This window comes from Catharus ustulatus, chromosome 26, assembly GCF_009819885.2.
Source record: "Catharus ustulatus isolate bCatUst1 chromosome 26, bCatUst1.pri.v2, whole genome shotgun sequence".
Taxonomy (NCBI): domain Eukaryota; kingdom Metazoa; phylum Chordata; class Aves; order Passeriformes; family Turdidae; genus Catharus; species Catharus ustulatus.
The window spans coordinates 3,533,175-3,552,637 of NC_046246.1; the positions used below are offsets into that span (position 1 = coordinate 3,533,175).

At 51.8% G+C, this 19,463-nt stretch overlaps 1 protein-coding gene across 1 annotated transcript in view; it reads left to right on the forward strand.

Moving 5' to 3' along the window:
• The first annotated feature begins 262 nt into the window (after nucleotides 1-262).
• GRIK3 (glutamate ionotropic receptor kainate type subunit 3) overlaps nucleotides 263-19,463 on the forward strand; it is a 116,552-nt gene continuing 97,351 nt past the window's right edge. Inside the window, exon 1 of the mRNA XM_033080564.1 lies at nucleotides 263-451. Coding sequence (XP_032936455.1) covers nucleotides 337-451 — 115 coding nt within the window. The 5' untranslated portion in view covers nucleotides 263-336. The remainder of the gene's footprint in view (nucleotides 452-19,463) is intronic.

Sequence of the window (19,463 nt, forward strand, 5' to 3'; positions counted from 1 at the left end):
GGCTTTGCGCGAGCCGCGCATCAGCGGTAGGAGGGGACAGAGCCGTTCCTGGGGCGCACCGGCAGCCCCGGCTCCGCAGGTGCCGCCCGACCGGCACCGGCACCGCACGGCTCGGCCCGGAGCGGAACGGCCCGGCTCGGCTCGGCTCGGCACGGAAGGGAGCGGCCGGAGCTGTGGCTGCCGCGGGACGGGCCGGCGCGGCCGCTCTAAGATGTGCCATGAGCCGCCCGGCCCCGGCGCCGAGCGGCCGCTCCGCCTGAGCCCCGGGCAGCAGCCGCCCGAGTCCCCGCTGCCCCTGGGGCCGTAGGGCCGCCACGGCCCGCGCCCTCCCCAACGATGCCCCATCTCTGGCCGGCGCTCCGCCGCGTCCTCTGGGAATACTGGGCAGCGCTCCTGGTCGGCGGCTTCTGGGGACAGAGCTCGCACGGGATGCCGCATGTCATCCGGATCGGTAAGGGCCGCCGGCGGGGAGAACTTCGGGGCCGGGGCGGAGAAGGCGCTGCCCGGGGCCGCGGAGGGGGATGCGGTACCCGGGGCTGCGGGATGCGCTGTCCGATGCCGGGACGGAGGTTCCCCCGAGCAGGGTGCCCTGGCCGGGGCTGGGGACGCGCTGCCTGGTGCCGGGCGGGAGGTGCCAGGCGGGGGCTGTGTCCCAGAAGGAGCGGGCAGCGCTCTCGGTGCGAGCAGCAGCCCCGGGCGAGGTGCGATGGGGGTGCTGGGCACCTTGCGAAGAGGACAGGAGAATGCTGTCCTCTGGAGAGCGGGGTGCTGATTCCCCGGAGAAGGGGAGCGCTTTGCTCTCCGAGAGGACGAATGCTTTGCCTCTGGAGAGGGAGGACGCGGAGCCCCCAAAGACGGGGGATGCCGAGCACCCAGAGAGGGGGGATGTGGATTCCCTGGAGAAGGAGGATTTTTGCTCACAGAGATGGGGAATGCCGAGCTCCCGGAGAGGGGGGATGCTGAGCTTGTGACGAGGAGGGCTGCGGTACCCGGTGCCAGGAAGGCTGGTGAGCCTGCGGCAATGGGGTGCTGTGCAGAGGTGCTTTGACCCAGGGCTGGATGTGCCCAGAACAAGGGACAGACAGCCCGGAGGGGGCCCGCGGCACCGAGTCCCGCTGCCTGGAGGATGCCAGTGGACTGGCTCCGCTGCAGCTGCTGCTGAGGACCAGGCGTGTTTCATTAAATTGCGGAGGTTCTGGGGAAAATTAATTTTTAATAATGTTACATAAAGTAATTGCACAGATAACATCCTGGGAATGAGTCTGCGATCTTTCTTTTTCTAATTAAACGAGATAGTTGTTTTAATCATGTCATGTAAAGAACGGCGCTGGTTTCTGTTACATCCCATGCACTTTGCCATTGGTACACATTCCTAGGGATTTGCTGTCTGCCCACTAAAAATTACAAGGACGGGTTTACCTGCTTTTTGAGGGTTCAGATTTTAACTCAGAGAAACCAGTGAAAACTGAATAGATTTGTGAATAATTTTTTACTGGAAAAAAAAAGGGATGTTACTTATGCCAGTGCAACTGCACAGCAGCAATATGAAAGCCAGAAAAAGGAAAATGCTGGTCCTGAGGGACAGGTGCTTTCTGGAGTGAAACACTGTCACCTCCAGCACAGCTCGGAGTGACTGCATGGCCCAGATCGTCTCATGGACAAGGACTTGATTACTGCATGGTGAGCATCTGGTGTCGCCCAGACTTGTGTGAATGGGGACGCTCCAGGCAGATGTTATCCCGTGCACACTGTAGTGCCAGAAATATTGGTGGAAAAGGTTAATGGATCTGCCTTCAGGGCCCGGGGCCCTGGCGGCTGCTGAACTTTCACCAGAGCCAACTGTTTAGTATGCTCAGCCTGCTCCTGGAACAGCTGGAAATGTTTTGTGCCACACAAACCCACTCCCAGGAACGCTCCGCTGCTGCTGACAGGGCGCGCTGGGCTCCGCCAGTCCCGCTGCAGGAGCGGGGAGGAGGCGTCCTGCTCTGGGGGCTCCCCCCCGTCTGTCACCAGCCTGTCCCCACCGAGAACACCGCAGTGCCGTGGCGGAGTTTCCTCCCACGGGTCCCAGGGCTCAGATCCGCTTTGGGACCGTGACCGTGTGCGGGGGAGCTGTCGCAGCTGGGCTGCCGGGCTGCCTGCTCCTCCTGCTTTCGGCTTGGCAGCAGCGGGCCCGATTCTTGGTGCCCAGAGCCACCAGAGCCACCAGAGCCACCAGAGCCACCAGAGCCACCAGAGCCGGCTGCTGCCAGGCTGTGGCTCCGAGGAGGCGGGCGGGGGGCAGCTGCAGCTGTGGCAGATGCTCGCTGGGGCTGGCGGGTGCTGAGACTCCAGGGAATACTCGCCTGGCTCATGGGGGATGTTCAGGCTCAGGAGTATCCCTAGGGTCTCTGTGGAAATGTTTAGTCTCGACTCTCGGTGCCTCAGTTGTCCTGAAAATGGATTTTCTAGGCTCAAAGCAATCGCACAGAAGGACAGAGGAGGTTTCAATGCAGACACTGCTGCCAGCCCTCCACGAAAGCACTTGGGTCTGCTGCAGCTCTGCTTCCCTTCAGCGGGCAGGAGGGTGGGCAGCCAGCAAGGCAGGGAGGGAGGCAGGCAAGGAGGGATGGAGGAAGGCAGGGAGGGATGGAGGAAGGCAGGGAGGGATGGAGGAAGGCAGGGAGGCAGGCAAAGAGGGATGGAGGCAGGAAAAGAAGGATGGAGGTAAAGAGGGATGGAGGCAGGCAAAGAGGGATGGAGGTAAAGAGGGATGGAGGAAGGCAGGGAAGGATGGAAGCAGGAAGGGATGGAGGAAGGCAAGGAGGGATGGAAACAGGGAGGGATGGAGGCAGGAAAAGAAGGATGGAGGCAGGCAGGGAGGGAGGGATGGAGGAAGACATATAGGGAGAGACGGAGACAGGGAGGGATGGAGGAAGGCAGGTAGGCAGGGAGGGATGGAGAAAGGCAGGAAGGGAGGGATGGAGGGAGGAAGGGAGGGATGGAGCGAGGAAGGGAGGGATGGAGAAAGGCAGGGAGGGAGGGATGGAGGCAGTCGAGCAGGAAGGGAGGAAGATTGCCCGCTGCAGGAGCACAGCTGTGCCACTGCCAGCACTGCCGTGCCTTCCACAGGAACGGTCTCGCTTTACCTGCTGAGAAATCCCTCAACAGTCAGCTCCTCATGGAGCCACCTCCTTGATCAGTAAAAGAAGAAATTTAAAAGATCAGAAAAAGGCTTTAATCGGGGCTGCAGGGAGATCTGTGTTTACCTTCTCTCTCAGCTAAAACTGGCATCATTTTGTGACCTCTTTTTTAGCCCACTGGAAAACTGCAGCTTCTTGCCCTGCATTAATTTGTGCAAAGCTGCCCTGGCTTTCAAGTAATTATTTTAATTATTAGGTTATGCCAAGAAGTGAAGAACACTTAAATAACTATTGGTTTAGCACTGAAAATCAAACCAGAGAGAGAGAGAGCAGGTAACTTCTCAAAGCTCTCTTTTTTCCCTGTGAAGCTGACTACTGAAATAATACAGGGAGAGATATTTAAGAAAGGGAACGAAAAGCCAAAAGCGCTCTTTCTCTCACCAGTAAAATATAAATATTTAATCTACACATCTAAACATAATCTATACGTGCACCCGTACAAAGAAAATCTGTGCCTTGTTACCGGATGGGTTTTTCAAAGCAGGAGTTTCTATCTGAATCTTATTCAACAGCTGCTCGGTTATTACGCAATCTGTTAAATATTTGAAAATGCCGTATCAGAAAACACCACCCGGAGCTGCTGCAAGTGCTCAGTTCAGCTCCGAGTGGCTCTGGAGAGGCAGAGCAGGGTGGTGGTGAGAGGAGCTGCCCCGCGCTCACCCCGGGAGGGACCCTGCGCTGCTGCCAGCCCTCACTGCGGCTGAGCTCCGGAGATCACACCTGGCGTCAAGAGCTGACTGTTTGCAATATCGTGCCCCTCGTAGCTGAAAGGAGTCAGAGCGAGGTGCTCACGGCACGGCAGAGAGCCCATTTGTGTAACCTTTCACAGCGATGGTTTTAGCAGCACCCTTCCAGGCGACAGACGAGAGCCTGATGCCATTTTGCAGAGCTGATGGCACCATCCCTAACAAAGGGCTGGGATGGGTGGCGCAGCTCGGGCAGGACTGGTGGCTCCAGCAGATCCATTCCAGCCTCCTGCTTTGCTGAGGTGTCATCAGAAATGACTCTGAGTGATCGTTTTGAGGGATGATGTTGGTGAGACCCACGTGCGGGTAGGTGGGTTGAGGTCAGTAAATTGTGAAGAGCAGGCACTGGGCAGGCAGCAGCAGCTGGATTTGGGGGTTCCTGGCTGAGTTTGCACTCAGGTGCTGCTGAGAAGGTGACACTGTGAGCACGCTGCCCTGCTGCCATCATTGCAACCCACTCCTGCCAGGAGTGCAGCTGATGTGGCACCTGTCCCCTCTGTGGGCAAGGGGACAGGGCAGGGTCCCAGCCCACCCTGCCCGGGGGTCACCCCAACCCCTGCGTGCCCCTCTCAGGAGGAGTGTGCTGGGAACTGGGCTCATCGTCCTTGCTGCGTTTTAAAAGGCATCACCTCCGTGTCTGGGTCCTCATTTCTGTGCCAGTTTTTCACTAAGGTTCTGTTCCTGCTGATATTTGTGGCAATAATCCCAACTCAAGCATGTCTGACAGTCCTGCTCCTGTATCTCTGAAGTCGCTGTGAGCAGGATCAGTCTCCAGCAAAGCTGTTAAACAAACAACCCTGCATGAGGAATTTATCGGGTTTTATTTCTTGTAGTGTCTCTCTAAGCGGTGTTTGCATAGAGAAGGGGTCAGGGCATTGATTGTTTGTATGATTTGCAAGTAACACGGAAAATACAATCAAATTGGAGTCTGTGTGAGAAAAATATCATTGATTATTTTATACAAATACATAGAAAACAAATTCTGTGGATAATTATCCTGCTCTGTATGATTGGCTTTTTGGAGGCTTATTATGCCTGTCAGGAACTTTATTTTGAAACCACCTTCCCACACTCTGCAAACGAAGTTGTATTTTTAAAAATAAAGGCAGAAACAGGCTTTTCCAGGCTGAAAAGGCAGCGCTCAAGGGCTGGGAGCTGCACAGCCATAGGGGACATGAATGCTGGACTGGGAGTCCCCAGAAAGGCAGCTTGAGGGTTTTTCTGCTCAGCTTGTGCCTGCTGACCAGAGGGGCCAGGGCTCTTTGGGGAGGCTGGCAGGGGATGGCACCAGGGTGTTTTAAAATCACTTCTGCCTTTGTAGCTTCTTCTGCATTCTCTTGGGTATTTCTGTGACCGTGCACCCACTGCTCAAGCATTTAATGGTTGATAAAGTTATTTCAGGTCATGAGACGTTTTGTGTGTCAGATAACACATTCCGATAATTTCAGCAGGATAGGAGGGCGGCAGTGTAAATTGTTTGGTGGTAAATGACTTCTGAATACATTTGAATAACAATGTTAACTCTTTATCGAAGAATAGTCTAATTATTTGATCTTGGTATTCTCTTGAGAACTTCATACAGGAAATTAAGATCAAACCACATAGCAGAGAAGAATAGATTCTCATTTATCACGAGGCAGGAGAGACACCAGAGCAGACAGCTCGGTGCTGGGCTGCTGCCTCGGGGCAGAGCTCGGGCTGGAGGCAGCAGGGGCTGGGCACAGCTCAGGGGTGAAGGAGCCTGGCTGGGAGCTGAGAGAGGAGGATGAACATAACCTGAGCCCGGGACACAGTGACAGAGCCTGGGACAGAGTGACACAGCCCGGGACACAGTGACACAGCCTGGGACACAGTGACAGAGCCCGGGACAGAGTGACACAGCCTGGGACACAGTGACAGAGCCCGGGACACAGTGACACAGCCTGGGACACAGTGACACAGCCCGGGACACAGTGACACAGCCTGGGACACAGTGACAGAGCCCGGGACACAGTGACAGCGCCTGGGACACAGTGACAGAGCCCGGGACACAGTGACACACCCTGGGACACAGTGACAGAGCCCGGGACACACTGACACAGCCCGGGACACAGTGACACAGCCCGGGACACAGTGACACACCCTGGGATACAGTGACAGAGCCCAGGACACACTGACAGAGCCCGGGACACACAGACACACACCAGGACACAGTGACACACCCTGGGACACATTGTCACACACAGAGACACAGTGACACACCCTGGGATACAGTGACAGAGCCCGGGACACACGGGGACACAGTGACACACTCCGGGACACACAGACACACACCAGGACACAGTGACAACAGCCCAGGACACACTGACAGAGCCCGGGACACACTGGGACACACGGGGACACACAGACCCTGGGACACACAGACACACACAAGGACACAGTGACACACACTGGGACACACGCTCCTGTGCCATGGCAGGTCCGTCTCGTGCTGCAGTGTCACGTCTGGTTTTATCACCCGCAGGTGCAAATCCCCCTCCATGAACACAATCTCTCAATCTCTGATATTTTCATTAATGAACCCAAGCACAGGCTGGTTTGTGAGAAGGTCTCCTGCGAAGCCCGCACCAAGGAGCAGCACTAAAGTCACTGTGTCTCGGCACAGCCGGGTGCCATTCTCGCCGGGAATGAAGCGCTGGGTACGGAGCAGTTCCAGACACACATCACCTGAGATCTAGCGCTCCTGAGCAGCCCAGCTCCCCCGGCTGGGCCCGCATCGGCAGAGGGCAGTGCCCCGCCGCGCTCCCGCACCTCCTCCGCCCCGGCCCCGCTGGGATCGCGCAGCTCTGCCCGTGCCGGGAGGGCAGCGGTGCTGGAGGATCCCGGGGAGGAGAAGCGCTGTCAAACCCGGAGCGGTGCTCACAGCCGGCATCAAGCCTCCGAACCCAGTGTTGTTGTGCCGCTTTTGCCATCTCCTTCCTCTCTTTGCTGCAGCTTTAAGGCGGCTTTTCCCTTTGCACAGCAGAGGACGGGCGTGGAAGTCTCTGGGAAAAGCAGATAGGGGAGTTGAAAGCACCAGAACCGTGGGCGAGGGGGGGATAGAGGCAAATGTTGAAAGGAGCCGAGGGCTGAACGAGAGGATAAAAGTGCTCTACAGCAGCTGCTGGAGGGAATGGATGTGGAACTCAAGTGCTGTGCCCCTCAGAGAATCCAGCTTGGTTTGCCAGGCAGGGATTGTCACAGCATGGGCCGATGCAGAGGGGATTCAAATGGGATGGGGGTTCGTGCATTGATGCATTGATTCGTGTTCTTAACAGTGAAAACAGGGATGATGTGCTGCTATTTCCCACTGTAATAAAGACTAAAATAGATGCAGGTCCTCAGCACAAGCAGAGCTCTTAAAGAAGGTGGAGAGCTCAACTCATTGCTTTGTCTTTGCTCCTGCACCGGCTTTTCTTTGTGGTTGTATTTGTTAACCCCTTGTGCCTCCTCTCACCCGGGGAACCCACAGCTCCAGTGCTCAGGTTTGCACTGTGACACTCCCACCATGGCAGCATCACCTGGCTCCTTGTGCTTTAAATCTGCAGTGAGACACCGAGCACGGATACACAAATATGGATGTGACTGCTCTGTTATTTCTGGCAGGGAAGATCATCAGGAAAGCGTGGTTCAGCTGCAAACGGCTGAGAGAGCGTGGGGTACCCCTGCGTCAGAGGCAACCCCAGCGCTGCTCTGAGCTTCCCCCACACTGCTCAGCTCTGCAGCACTGCCAGGAAGAGAGGGAAGCAGACACCAGCCTTGGCCACCACACAGTGTCTGTATTATTTCATACTTTGGTCCAGTCCTCGTTAGACTTCAGCTTTATTGCTGTGTCCCAGCCAACAAGCAGCACGCCCCTGTGTGGGGTCAGAGTCAGAGAATAAAAATCAGAATTGGGAGCTGGTAAAGGAACAATTGGCACATTCTGTATCAGCTCGTTGTGCCTGGGACATTCAGCACAGCAGTGTGACCTGGAAAGCAGCAGGAAGGACTTTGGGCTTCCAAAGGCACGGGTGGTACGTTTGGAGAAGTTTTTCAGCAGACCAACTAATACCAAAGGCACTAATCAAAGATTTAAAATTATGTAAGAGTTCAGATAAATTATTGCACTTTGGAATCACTCTGGAAGCTGAGCACTGGGGATCCCCTCTAAGGGGTACCCAGCTCCCCTGGGACTGGAGCACTCAGTGCTGCACAGGCTTTTGAGACAGCTTCCAATTTCACCCTTGGCACCTGCAAGCAGCAGCTTCAGGAGCATCAGTGCAGCAGCTGGGTGGAAATGGTGGCTCCTGGCTCCAGTAGGAACTGGGATGAGGAGGCCACTGGGCACTCCTTAGCAGGTAATGACATCTCATGGAGATGTCCTTTGCTCACATGGGGACTTGGAGGTGAGCAGATCTCTGAACTCACCAGCTCCCAGGTGAGTAGGAATGCACAGCATTCCCAAAATAACAGGGAGGGTGCTGCAGATTCCAAACTCGATTAGAGACGTGGAAGTGCATGGGGAGAGAACCAGCACTGCCGTGGGCGGCCTCCCCCCACTCTAATGAATAGACGGCTGTCAGCTCGCACTTTTCTCCCAGGATGAAGCAGTAAATAAAATCTGGTATAACCCACAAATTTAGCTGAGTTACGGCTGTCTATTGGGACTGAAGTGTTAGACTTGTTGGTTAGTTTTGCAGTGAATTCAGAGCTCTCTGAGGGAAGTCACCGCAGTGATTTTAAATTCCACCCCCTGTGAGACACCGTGCCTGCCTGGGCACATGGGCTGAGGGGGATTTTTCCTGGCTGCAGCAGAAGTTTTGTGTTGGGAACAGGGTGGATTTTGTTCTGAATGGAACAAACATCTACAGCACCTGCTCAGCAGAGGACACAAGGCTGGGTGTCATAGAATCCCAGGATGGTTTGGTTTGGAAGGGACATCAAAGCTCATCTCGTTCCACCCCCCTGCCATGGGCACGGACACCTTCCACTGTCCCAGGCTGCTCCAAGCCTGTCCAGCCTGGCCTTGGACACTTCCAGGGGTGGGGCTGATGTCACTCCTGGGCTCTGTCAGATCACCCTGCCCACTGCTGGCACACAGGAGCAGCCCCTGAGCCACGCCAGGGAGGTTCCCTTCCTAGAGAGCCTTGGGACAGACACCAGTCCTTCAGCACTGCAGAACTCCACTATGAGATTTTTTTTATCATATGTGCAGCAAGAGGTACATCATGATTAACCTTAAAAGCTTAAGCTTTTTCTTTGCCTGTGCGAGACAGATTTATAATATTTCCCCTTTCTTTTTCAACACTGGATTCTTAGTGCAGACAGTGATTCATTGAATAATCAATTTCCTTATCTACGTAACACATTCAGGTGATCCATCAACGCCAGATAATCAATCCAGTTCGGGATTTTAAGTGTATATATGTATACTTGTATATATATTTTCCCGCTGTGCTGTTGTCAGGCCAAGTAATGTCTCCCTTCCTCTGCTCCTTTTGCAGTGACTTTTGTTTATGATGTGTAAAAGAAACCCCCGACGTTATATTACAGCTTGTAAGTTTTACGGTACTTGAGAGGTTTATGTGCTATGAATGTAAAGGGCAATGCAATAACGCAAAGGGCAGTGAGACATTTTTAAGCGCAGAAGGATATACACGGAGCTGAGGAGATAAATCTGGGAGGATAATCGTCCCACTGTGTCTCTCCTATTTATGAGAGGAAAAGACATTCACTGCAAATCATGCTTCAGGTCACTCGTGCCCTGGTCTCTGCTCTGTGCTGCATTATTGGCTGCTGTAAGTGCCCTTAATCTGCTTTGGGATCTCTGCCCTGCTCTGGAGCCGTGCCCAGGCCCACAGAGGGGCTCAGCCCAGGTGGGATGTGGTTCCCCATCTCTGGAGTGGTGCTTTGGTCTTGTGCAGCTCAAGGACTGGGGTGCGTGGAAGATGATGTGTCTGTCCTCCCTGAGTTGGGAAGGAACCGTAGGAGGAATTAAGAGGAGTCACAGCTGCCAAGTCTGGAGCTTATGGGTGGTTTAGCTGGGAAAGAGGAGCCTGGGCTCAGCCTCCCACGGTCTGGGAGTTTGCTGCTGGAGTTTGGGCTGGGCAGGAAACTGGAGAAAAGGTCTGGGAACTTCAGCAAACACTGCTCCTATGGGGAGAGGAACTTCTCAGGGGCACTCAGATTTCTGAAACAATCAAGCCATGAATCCCTCTCACATGTGAATATTCGGAATTCAGCATTTGCAATTAGCAGTAGAATTGGAGACAAATGCCATTACTTTCAGAGGTCAAGATAAATTATATATACAAAGGTCACTGTTCCATGTGCTTCATTCCAAATGCAATTTATTTTGTGGGCTTATGATGGCAGAAACTCTAATAATTTTGCTATTGCCACATGTTAGGTACTTTCTGTGCAGGAAAAGATTTTGCCTTTATAACTTTCTGTTTTAACAATCTGGCACAGAGAAAGGATTTTCCTGATTTGAACCATCTCATCAAAAGCTGGGAACTTAGCTGTCAGCTGAGACTGAAACTTGGTGCTGTGGCAGAGCTCTGTGGAGTTCCCAGGAGTAGGAGCTGATGGCCATGTCCTGCTTCTCATTGTGACAGCAGCTCCCCAGAATGTCCCAGGATGGGAGGAGGGGAAAAGAAGCTGCAGGAGAATCCTCTGAATCCCTCCCATCCAAACAGTTCTGCAGAGCCCAGCAGCTCCTGCAGCTCCAGGTGCCAACACTAGGGATGTTTGTTACAGCAGCAATGCCATTACCACTTTAAGCTGAACCAGGGACTTGTAAAAGGAAGTTCTTGTTTTAAATCTCTGCTCTATAAAATCTTAAGGACCTGCTCTTTCTTTATAGGGAAAGAAAACCATTTGCTTCCTCATTTTATGCACTTTTCTTCTTGAGATTTTTTTATTTCTGCAAAAGTAGTTTTTGTCATCTTTGCTTGGACAAAATTCAAAATGCGACCCCGGATGTTTTGCTTCAGGGTGGCATCTCAGCTTGGCTCTTAATATTTGAATGGAAATAGGATCTGTGGTTTTCTTTCCTATTCATCTACATCACAGTGAAAGGGCTGTCCAGAATGGGTGTTGCAAAATCTTAGATGAAGCCAATAATATTTTGTAAAACGTAGGGCTTGTCCCTGCACAGTTTACCAAATTCCCTTTAGGTTTAACTTACAAATGAAGTGTTAAATACAAGAAATTCTCAGTTCTTAGAGCAGTTACCTTCTACCCTGTGGTGTATTCCAATAGCCAGAACTGACTTTGGAACTGACTGCCCATCCATTTATAAAGAATCAGTAAGTAAAATAGTTAGAGCCATTTTTACTTAATTTTCTTAGACATTAATGCAGTGGTTTCTATTTGAGTGATTTTCTTTTCTGCAGTGTAACTTCATCTATGAAATGTGGCAATTTCAGTTGCTGGATCCATTTCCTCCAGCTGAAGGGAGAGCGGTGGCACATCCATCTTGAGCTGCAGATCCCCCTCTTTACACTTTGGATTTGCATTTACTTCTAAAATTTTCACTCCCTTTCCTTCTTTCTCTTACTCCAAGGATCGCACACACACACTTGGTGTGAAGAAACAACTCATCCTTAAGGATGAGTGTCTGGGGTTACAACACAGGGTGTGATAAAAGGTATCTGTTCTATCACCATCTGTTGAGGGTGGGGCAGTGATCCTGATCTCTGTGGGAGATATTCTGCTAATGGGCATCCATTGAAACCAGCTGGGGCAGTGTTCTTTATCTCATGGGATATCTCCTGTTCATGGCCATGGTTTATAAACCAGCTGGGGCAGTGTTCTTTATCTTTTCACAACCCATCCTTCCTGCTCATGGCCCATTGAGTCCCACTGTGGGACTGATAAAATTACTGCATCCCACTGGGAGTTGCTCCAGCCAGGGGGAAGAGCCCAACATTTCTTACCAAGATAAAAACAGAGGGTTTGGGACACTAAGGGAGCCCTTTCTCCACTGGACTCCAGAGGGAAACGGGATTGCTCCACATCACCACTGGAGCTTGGGAGGAAACTGCACCTTGTACAGGAGCACTGCTCCAGCTGAGCCACATCTGTCACTGCAGGAGGATGCAGCCACCATGGGATGGGACTGCTGCCAACACCCTGCCTTGACTGACGGCTGTCAGCTTGGATTCTGACTCTGGCAGGGGTTGGGTTTGTTCTTTGTAGCACTGTATTTCTATTTTAATTTCCCTAGTAAAGAACTGTTATTCCTATTCCCATATCTTTGCCTGAGAACCCCTTGATTTCAAAATCTAATAATTTGGAGGGACAGTCTCCATTTCAAAGAGAGACTCCTGCCTTTCTTAGCAGACACCTGTCCTCCAAACCAGGACAAGGAGCCACCACCAAACCCTGTGTCCCTTCCTCAGGACTGAACCTGGCAGGTGTGACCTGCCCTGGGCTCCCACCTAAACACACCCTGGGGCTCAGCCACTCCCTCTGTGGCTTCCACCTCAGGTTCTAAACTCCTCTCCTCATCCCTAGGTCTCAAAGTGGAGGGAAGAGATGCACACAGTTGAAATCCTGAACAAGCTGTACTTCCTGGTATTTTAAGAAAATGCTGAATTTAAAGAAAATGCAGAGTTTCCTCAGCAGCTGGATGGGATTTTTGCTTATCCCCAGTGCTTGGGAACAGAACCCTCAGCATGTTCCTGGCTTCCTGAAGATCCTGTGAGGTGCCACCAGCCTGGGTGACAGCACTGGTGACACTGAGCACCCATGCTGACCTCTCCAGCACATGCACATGAGTTAAATGGAAGTTTCCCCCAAGCCTGGTGACCATCAGTATTTAGGGCTGGCCCAGGCACGTGGTCTCTATATTCTGTGTTATTATGGTCATTCTGTGTGCTTACACAACTCTTTGTGCATTGTGGGGAAACCCATTTCCATATGAATTATGGAAGCTGATACCAACAGGGCTGTAATTCGTAAATTGTTCTGACAGCAACATTTTGTAACAGAACACAGAGAAACCAGGGTAATAAAACTTGCCATTAAGGGAGTGGACTTGTGAGTCCTAGAAAGAAATCTTGTCCAAGGATTATTTATGATCATTACACACCAGAATGTGTTTTTGCATTTTTATTGCTGGCAAATTACTTGTAAACCCACCAGGGAGCTAATGATTTTTCCTCTGAGGCCATGCAACTTCATTTTGGTTTATATATATCCATTTCTGTGACCAGTTATGCTGTCACTTTTGATTTATATTAACAATAATTATTTCAAACTACCCTGGGTGTTAAAGGGTTAACTGTCCTTTGACTCCAGCTGACAAAATCCACAGGACAGTGATTCCAAAGGAGAAAGGTGGTGCCTGGGCAGGTTTTCCCTGGATCACTGTAATGGTGCTAACTACCTCTAATGGGGAGCACGGATTATTTATGTTCTTCTGCAGCTTCTCATTAATTTTTCAGAGCTCCTGCTTTGAAGAGTTCCGACTTCTCGGCTCCTTCATTAGTGTTACCTTTTCACCAGAGCGGAGCAGAGGAGGTGACACTTCAGAAAGGAGCGTTTCAGTCCAGGCTGCTTCTCAGGGGGAGAGCAGGATGATGTGGGCAAGAAGGTGGGAGCAGGGCAAGATTTCAGCGAGGTTTTAGTCTCCTGGCTGGGGCAGGGGCTCAGTGGCCTGTCTGCCAGCTCCCATCGCCCAGGGCTGGCTGTCCGTGCTCAGCATCCCTGCACACCCAGGGCAGGGCAGGTCCCAGCCCCCGGGGGCTTTTCCAGCATCACTCAGGGGTCCCTGTGCCCAGAGCCATCGCTGCTCCTGCTCCCACCCTGTCAGCCAGGCTGAATTCGGCCGTGCCCCCCGGTGTGTCCTGTCCCCCTCTGTGCCACTTTTACAGCAGCTTTTACCCCTCTCTCCTCGGGATGCTCCATCATTCCCTGCAGGGAGCAGCTCAAGATCTGAGATCAAAATCAAGATCTAGCCTTACAGAGGTTAAGGGAGCACTAAATTATTCCTTGCCGTGGCTTCCAGGGTGATGACACCTCTGGTTTTTTGGACAGACTTCCCTGGTGCAGCAGATGCCAGAGCTGTCCCCAGGGATGGCTCAGTGGTGCCCATCCACTGCTGTCAGCCCAGCTGGCATCCCCTGGGCACACCAGCAAATGGATGGAGATGTTTGTCAGGTTTTGGGGGTCATGGGACATTTGCACATTCATTAACAAAGTCGGTAATGACTAATTGCATTTTTGATCGTAACAGAGCATTTTGTTGGAGCCACATTTCCTTCATGGATTTTTCAAAGCTTTATTTTTAGAGAAATGTTTTTTGATCTGTTGCTGGCTCCTTTTCTGCTCTATTACAGACTCCCTGCATGGCTTTGAACAAATGACTTTGCTCTTCTGTGCCTTAATTCTGTACTTGCAAAATAGGGCTGAGCACACCACCAGCTCCTCTGGGCTGTGGAAATGGGAAGGGTTTAAAGCCTGCAGATTCAATAGCCGAGCTCGCCACACCCAGCAGGATCTTTGAGGCAAAACAAACAGATATGAGCAGGCACAGCCCTATTACCAGTGAAATACTGAGATTATAACCCGGGAGTCTCTGGCTGGAGCAATTCTGGGGGAAAAAGGGAGTATCCTAAATACACTTAACTGCTTATTTAATGTAGATTTTGAAAGTTATTTATCAAAATTTAGCAACTGTTTACTCAATCTGAGACTGGAAAGCCTTTAAAGCATACTCTTAATAATCCCTTCGTATTTAACTAATGTACAATAGTGTGTGCTATTACATCGCAATTACATCCTATTTGAGACACTTAATTAAAAGGGAGGCTGTAATAAGCTCCCAATTGTTTGGCTCCTCAGCCAGACCCACATGATGGAGGATTCTGCCTGTCAGCAGGTGCCAAGCATTTTCTGGAATGATACAGGGGCAGCGTGGAGCTGGGTCTGTGTAAGGCTGGGTCTGTGTAAGGCTGGGTCTGTGTAAGGCTGGGTCTGTGTGGGACTGGGTTTATGTGGGGCTTGTTCTTGTAAGGCTGGGTCTGTGTGGGGTTGGATCTGTGTGGGACTGGGTCTGTGTAGAACTGGTCCATGTGGGACTGGGTCTGAGTGGGGCTGGTTTTGTGTAGGGCTGGGTCTGTGTAAGGCTGAGTCTGTGTGGGACTGGTTTTGTGTAGGACTGGGTCCATGTGGGGCTGGGTCTGAGTGGAGCTGGGTCTATGTGGGACTGGGTTTATGTGGGGCTTGTTTATGTAGGGCTGGGTCTGTGTGGGTCTGGTTTTGTGTAGAGCTGAGTCTGTGTGGAACTGGGTCTGTGTGGGGCTGGTCTTGTGTAGGGCTGGGTCTGTGTGGAACTGGGTCTGTGTGGGGTTGGTTTTGTGTAGGGCTGGGTCTGTGTGGAACTGGGTTTATGTAGAGCTGAGTTTATGTGGGGCTGGTTTTGTGTAGGGCTGGGTCTGTGTAGGACTGGGTCTGTGTGGGACTGGTTTTGTGTAGGGCTGGGTCTGTGTAGGGCTAGGTCTGTGTAAGGCTGGGTCTGTGTAAGGCTGGGTCTGTGTGGGGCTGGTTTTGTGTAGGGCTTGTTCATGTAGGGCTGGGTCTGTGTGAGGCTGGGTCTGTGTAGGACTGGGTCCATGTGGGACTGGTTCTGAATAGGGCTGGTCCATGTAGGGCTGGGTCTGTATGTGCCTGGGTCCGTGTGGTTCTGGTTTTGTGTAGGGCTGGGTCTGTGTAGGGCTGGATCAGCAGGGTCCTGCCCCCACAGCGCTCTCAGGCCATGGGGATCACTCTCCCTCCATCTGGGATGGCCTCAGTCCTGTGATGCTCTGAGGGAGAGGTTGCACCATGGATCCTTTATGGATTCCAGAGCTCCCAGGACTGGAATGTCCCAGGTCAGGGGTGCTCTTCAGCAGCAGCTGCTCACCCCTGCCATGGGAAACAGCACCAGGCCCTTCTCTGCAGGAGCCACAGAACTCTGGAGCTCCAGAACTTCTTCTGGCCAGAAGTTCTGATGTGGAAGAGCAGCCTTGGAAGGTGCACCAAGGCCAAAACGCTGCATGATGCTCATGGGGGCTCTTGAGAACCCTGCTCTGCCACCTCCCTGTGGGTGTGGGACCCTTTGGAGCCCTGCTCTGCCACCTCCCTGTGGGTGTGGGACCCTTGGGAGCCCTGCTCTGCCACCTCCCTGTGGGTGCCTGAGCAGCACAAGGTCTGCCCTGCTCTGCCCTGGCCTCTCCCACAGCTGGAAATCATAAACCTGGCACTCAGTGCCATGCTGCTGTGGTTATCCTGCCCCGTGCCAGGCTGACACAGACAGGATCCGTGGAAGAGCTCTCAGACATCTGTCTGCAGCCAGCTGCTTGCCATGCCACCAAGTGACTGCTCTGCTTCTCTTTAATAAGAAATAATAAGCCAAGCCCCCTTTAATTCAAGCCTGTTTGAAATCTGAAGTGACAGCAGCTTTGTGCTTGCTCCATAGTGGGGTAAGAAGTTAATTTGTATAAGTGATTCTTTTGCTTTTAATTTATCAGCCTGAGATTCAAAACACAGGGACCCCACGAGGCATGTCTGAATCTTTCAGGAGTGGAGCTTGTTTATTCAAGTGCTTAAATATAGCTCTTGATTGTGTGATCTCAGAGTACAGTGCAAGGAAGGCAGGATAAGAGATCCTTCTGTTTGTTGGGTCACTGTCCAGGCCCTCACTGGGGTTCTGTGCAGCCCCCCAGAGTGAACCAAACTCTTCTACAGAGAACTGATAAAAAAAACAAGCACAGAGGGATCTGTGTGTGGCAGCTCTTTGGGTTTTGCAGGGGATTTCGAGGCCAGCCCAGGTTTATGAGCTGCCCATGGACCCACTGCACAGTGCCTCATAAAAACCCCTTTTCCCCTGTCAGCTCTGCAGTTCTATTTTGTTTGCAGTCGAAATCTAATGAGAGATCAACAGAGGTGTTGGCAGGGAATGGTCCCAGTCCTGGGAGGGGTGACTGGTGCACACACATTGGAAATCCAGGACAGCAGCCCTTCCCTCCCAGGAATGGGCTGGAGGAGGCAGCTCCCTGGGGGTTTGGTTAGGAAAGGAAGGATGCTTCAAAGTGAGAGGGAAACAGAAACCTCCAGGTGTTTTCTGCTGTTCCAAGTGCTTTAAAATGATGTTTAGTTTTCATGTATCAGTAATTACACACACTTGGGTGGTATTTAATGCCAGCCACTGATGGATGCTCTATAATCCTATAGACAGACAACACGTTTGTTTTCTGAGGCTAACTGCACACAATCTGTTATTGTGTGATGTTGAATACTTTGAGGGTTGGTGCCTTTCAGTGCTGAGCATAAAAGCCAGGCCTCCCTGGCAATAACCTGCATTAATCAGGCTCCCCCCATCCTCAAGCCTCGGACACCTCCTCGTCCTCTTTGTACACCAGAGCTTGCCAGGATTCCACAGTGAAAAACCTCCCACCGGTCTCCCGCTCTTTCATTTTTGCTTTATTTGGTTTAAAAGGGAAAATAGCCTCCCAGTCCAGCTCCCACTGCTTTAGCTGCATCTCCACACATTTCTTTTAAACTAACCAGCAGCTTGTGGTGGGAAGGAGAAGCAGCTGCAACTTGCTGGGAGCGGGGGAACTTCACTTCCAGAGGATTCAGCTCCTTTTGTTTTCCACAAGAGCTGTTGAGTGCTCAGAGCTTTAAAAAATACGGCCACTCATTCAGGCTCCTGAAACATGGATTCAGGGGAGAGGTGCTCTGCAGGCTCTCCAGAGAGCTGGAAGCAGGAATGAAGATCCCTCAGAGCCCCACCGGCTGCTGTGCTTGGCTTCACTTCCACAAACTCCCATGGAAACTGAAAATTTGGTGCTTCAGCTCAAGTTTTCATCACTGTTGGAGTCCTCAGCTATGCTGTTTGATATGTCCCAAACTCCCCAGCTCCTCTGAGTGGATGGGAATGACAGGAGGAGAGGACAAAGCCTTAAGCTGCACCAAGAGAAGTTTAGGTTAGATGTAGGAAAAAAATTCTTCACTGAAAGAGAGCAGTGGAATTGTCTGCCCAGGGGGGGAGTGGAGTCACCACCTCTGGACATGGCACTCATCACAGCTGAGGAGGAGGTGTTAGGTCACAGGCTGGACTAGGTGATCCTAAAGGTCTGTTCCAACCTGGTTCATTCTGTCATTCTGTCATTCTGTGATGCAGGACTGTGGGAACCCAGGACATTCCCCTGGCTTCCCTGGAACCTGGGCAGGGGGCTCAGAAGCCTTGGCACAGTGCCCAAAACCCCTGTGGGTTTGATCTCAGTCCCTGGGGAAAATTACCATCCTTATATGAAGAATTACAAGCCACAAAAAATAAGTGGAGTATAAATTAGAGTGTTAGAAAGTAGAAAAGTGAAGTTTTAGAATTGTTTATATTAAGGGTCTGGAGATAAGGTGGAGGGATTTGGGAAAGACTGGTGTGTCTTTCTTCTTCATGGCATCCATCTTTTGGGTTAGGATGGCACTTCTGGATTGGTTTGGGAGAAAGCTGGACAGAGCAATGTAGGTGTCGTGTATTAGAAAGTAATTGTAAACAGTGTGTACGTAATTTATAGTACAAAAGTTAAGATCTGCCCAGAGGGCAGGCAGTGTGCCTTCAACTGACCTGCAGGACAGACCTCTGCAAGTCAGAGAGAAAATTCCATAAGTAAGAAAGGATAAACAACCTTGGAAACCTCGGAAAACGGCTTCTGACTCTTCCTTCTGTGCTCGAGCTGGAAAAACAGAGACTCTGAGCCCACCCCATCCTGTGCAGTGAGTGATCTCTGACTCCAAAAGAGACTCCACCGTTCACACAGGAGCAGCCCGAAGTGAGCCTGCTTTTTCTGAGGTGCTGAAGCATGCCAGGGCTTTCAGAGCCCTCCTGAATGGAATCACTGCAGGGCAGGGCTGAGCTGGGGCACTGGAGGGAATGGGAATTCTGGGAGCATGGCCATGGGGCTGGGGAAAGGATGGCAGGCACCTGGCTGAGGAAGGGGCTTTGAGGAGACAGGAGAACGTTCCAGGGAGGCTCATCCTTCTCCTCCAGCTCCAGTGGGGATGTGCAGTGTCCCAGCCTGGCCAGGGCAGCACAGCAGAGCTGCTGGGGTCAGCCAGGGCCAGAGGCTTTGTGCTGCTCCCTGCGGAGAAGGGCCCTCCACAACGACTTAAAGCACTTTGGAAAAAGCCAAAACATGCAAGAAAAGCCAACCAAACTTGGACTGCAGCTGGACACTTTGGTTTTGAGCAGCGTGCACCCTTGACCTCATCCAAGCTGTATTTTCCTCCTGAAGTCAGTCCCTGCCTGTCCTTGATGGGCAGTTTCTCAGTGGAGAAAAGACTCTTCTGAGCTGCCAGCCAAAATAAACCTAATTGTTGCATTGTGTCTGAGCAGCTCTGAAAGTTGCCAGTACCAGCTATCTCAGACCATCACAATCAACATAATTTTTTTCTTAATTGCTAAGTATTGCTGTAGAAAGACTGGTTGTCTTTCTGCTCCAAGTCCTTGCAGTTGCTCCCCCAGGTTTCAAGATGCAGCGAAAGT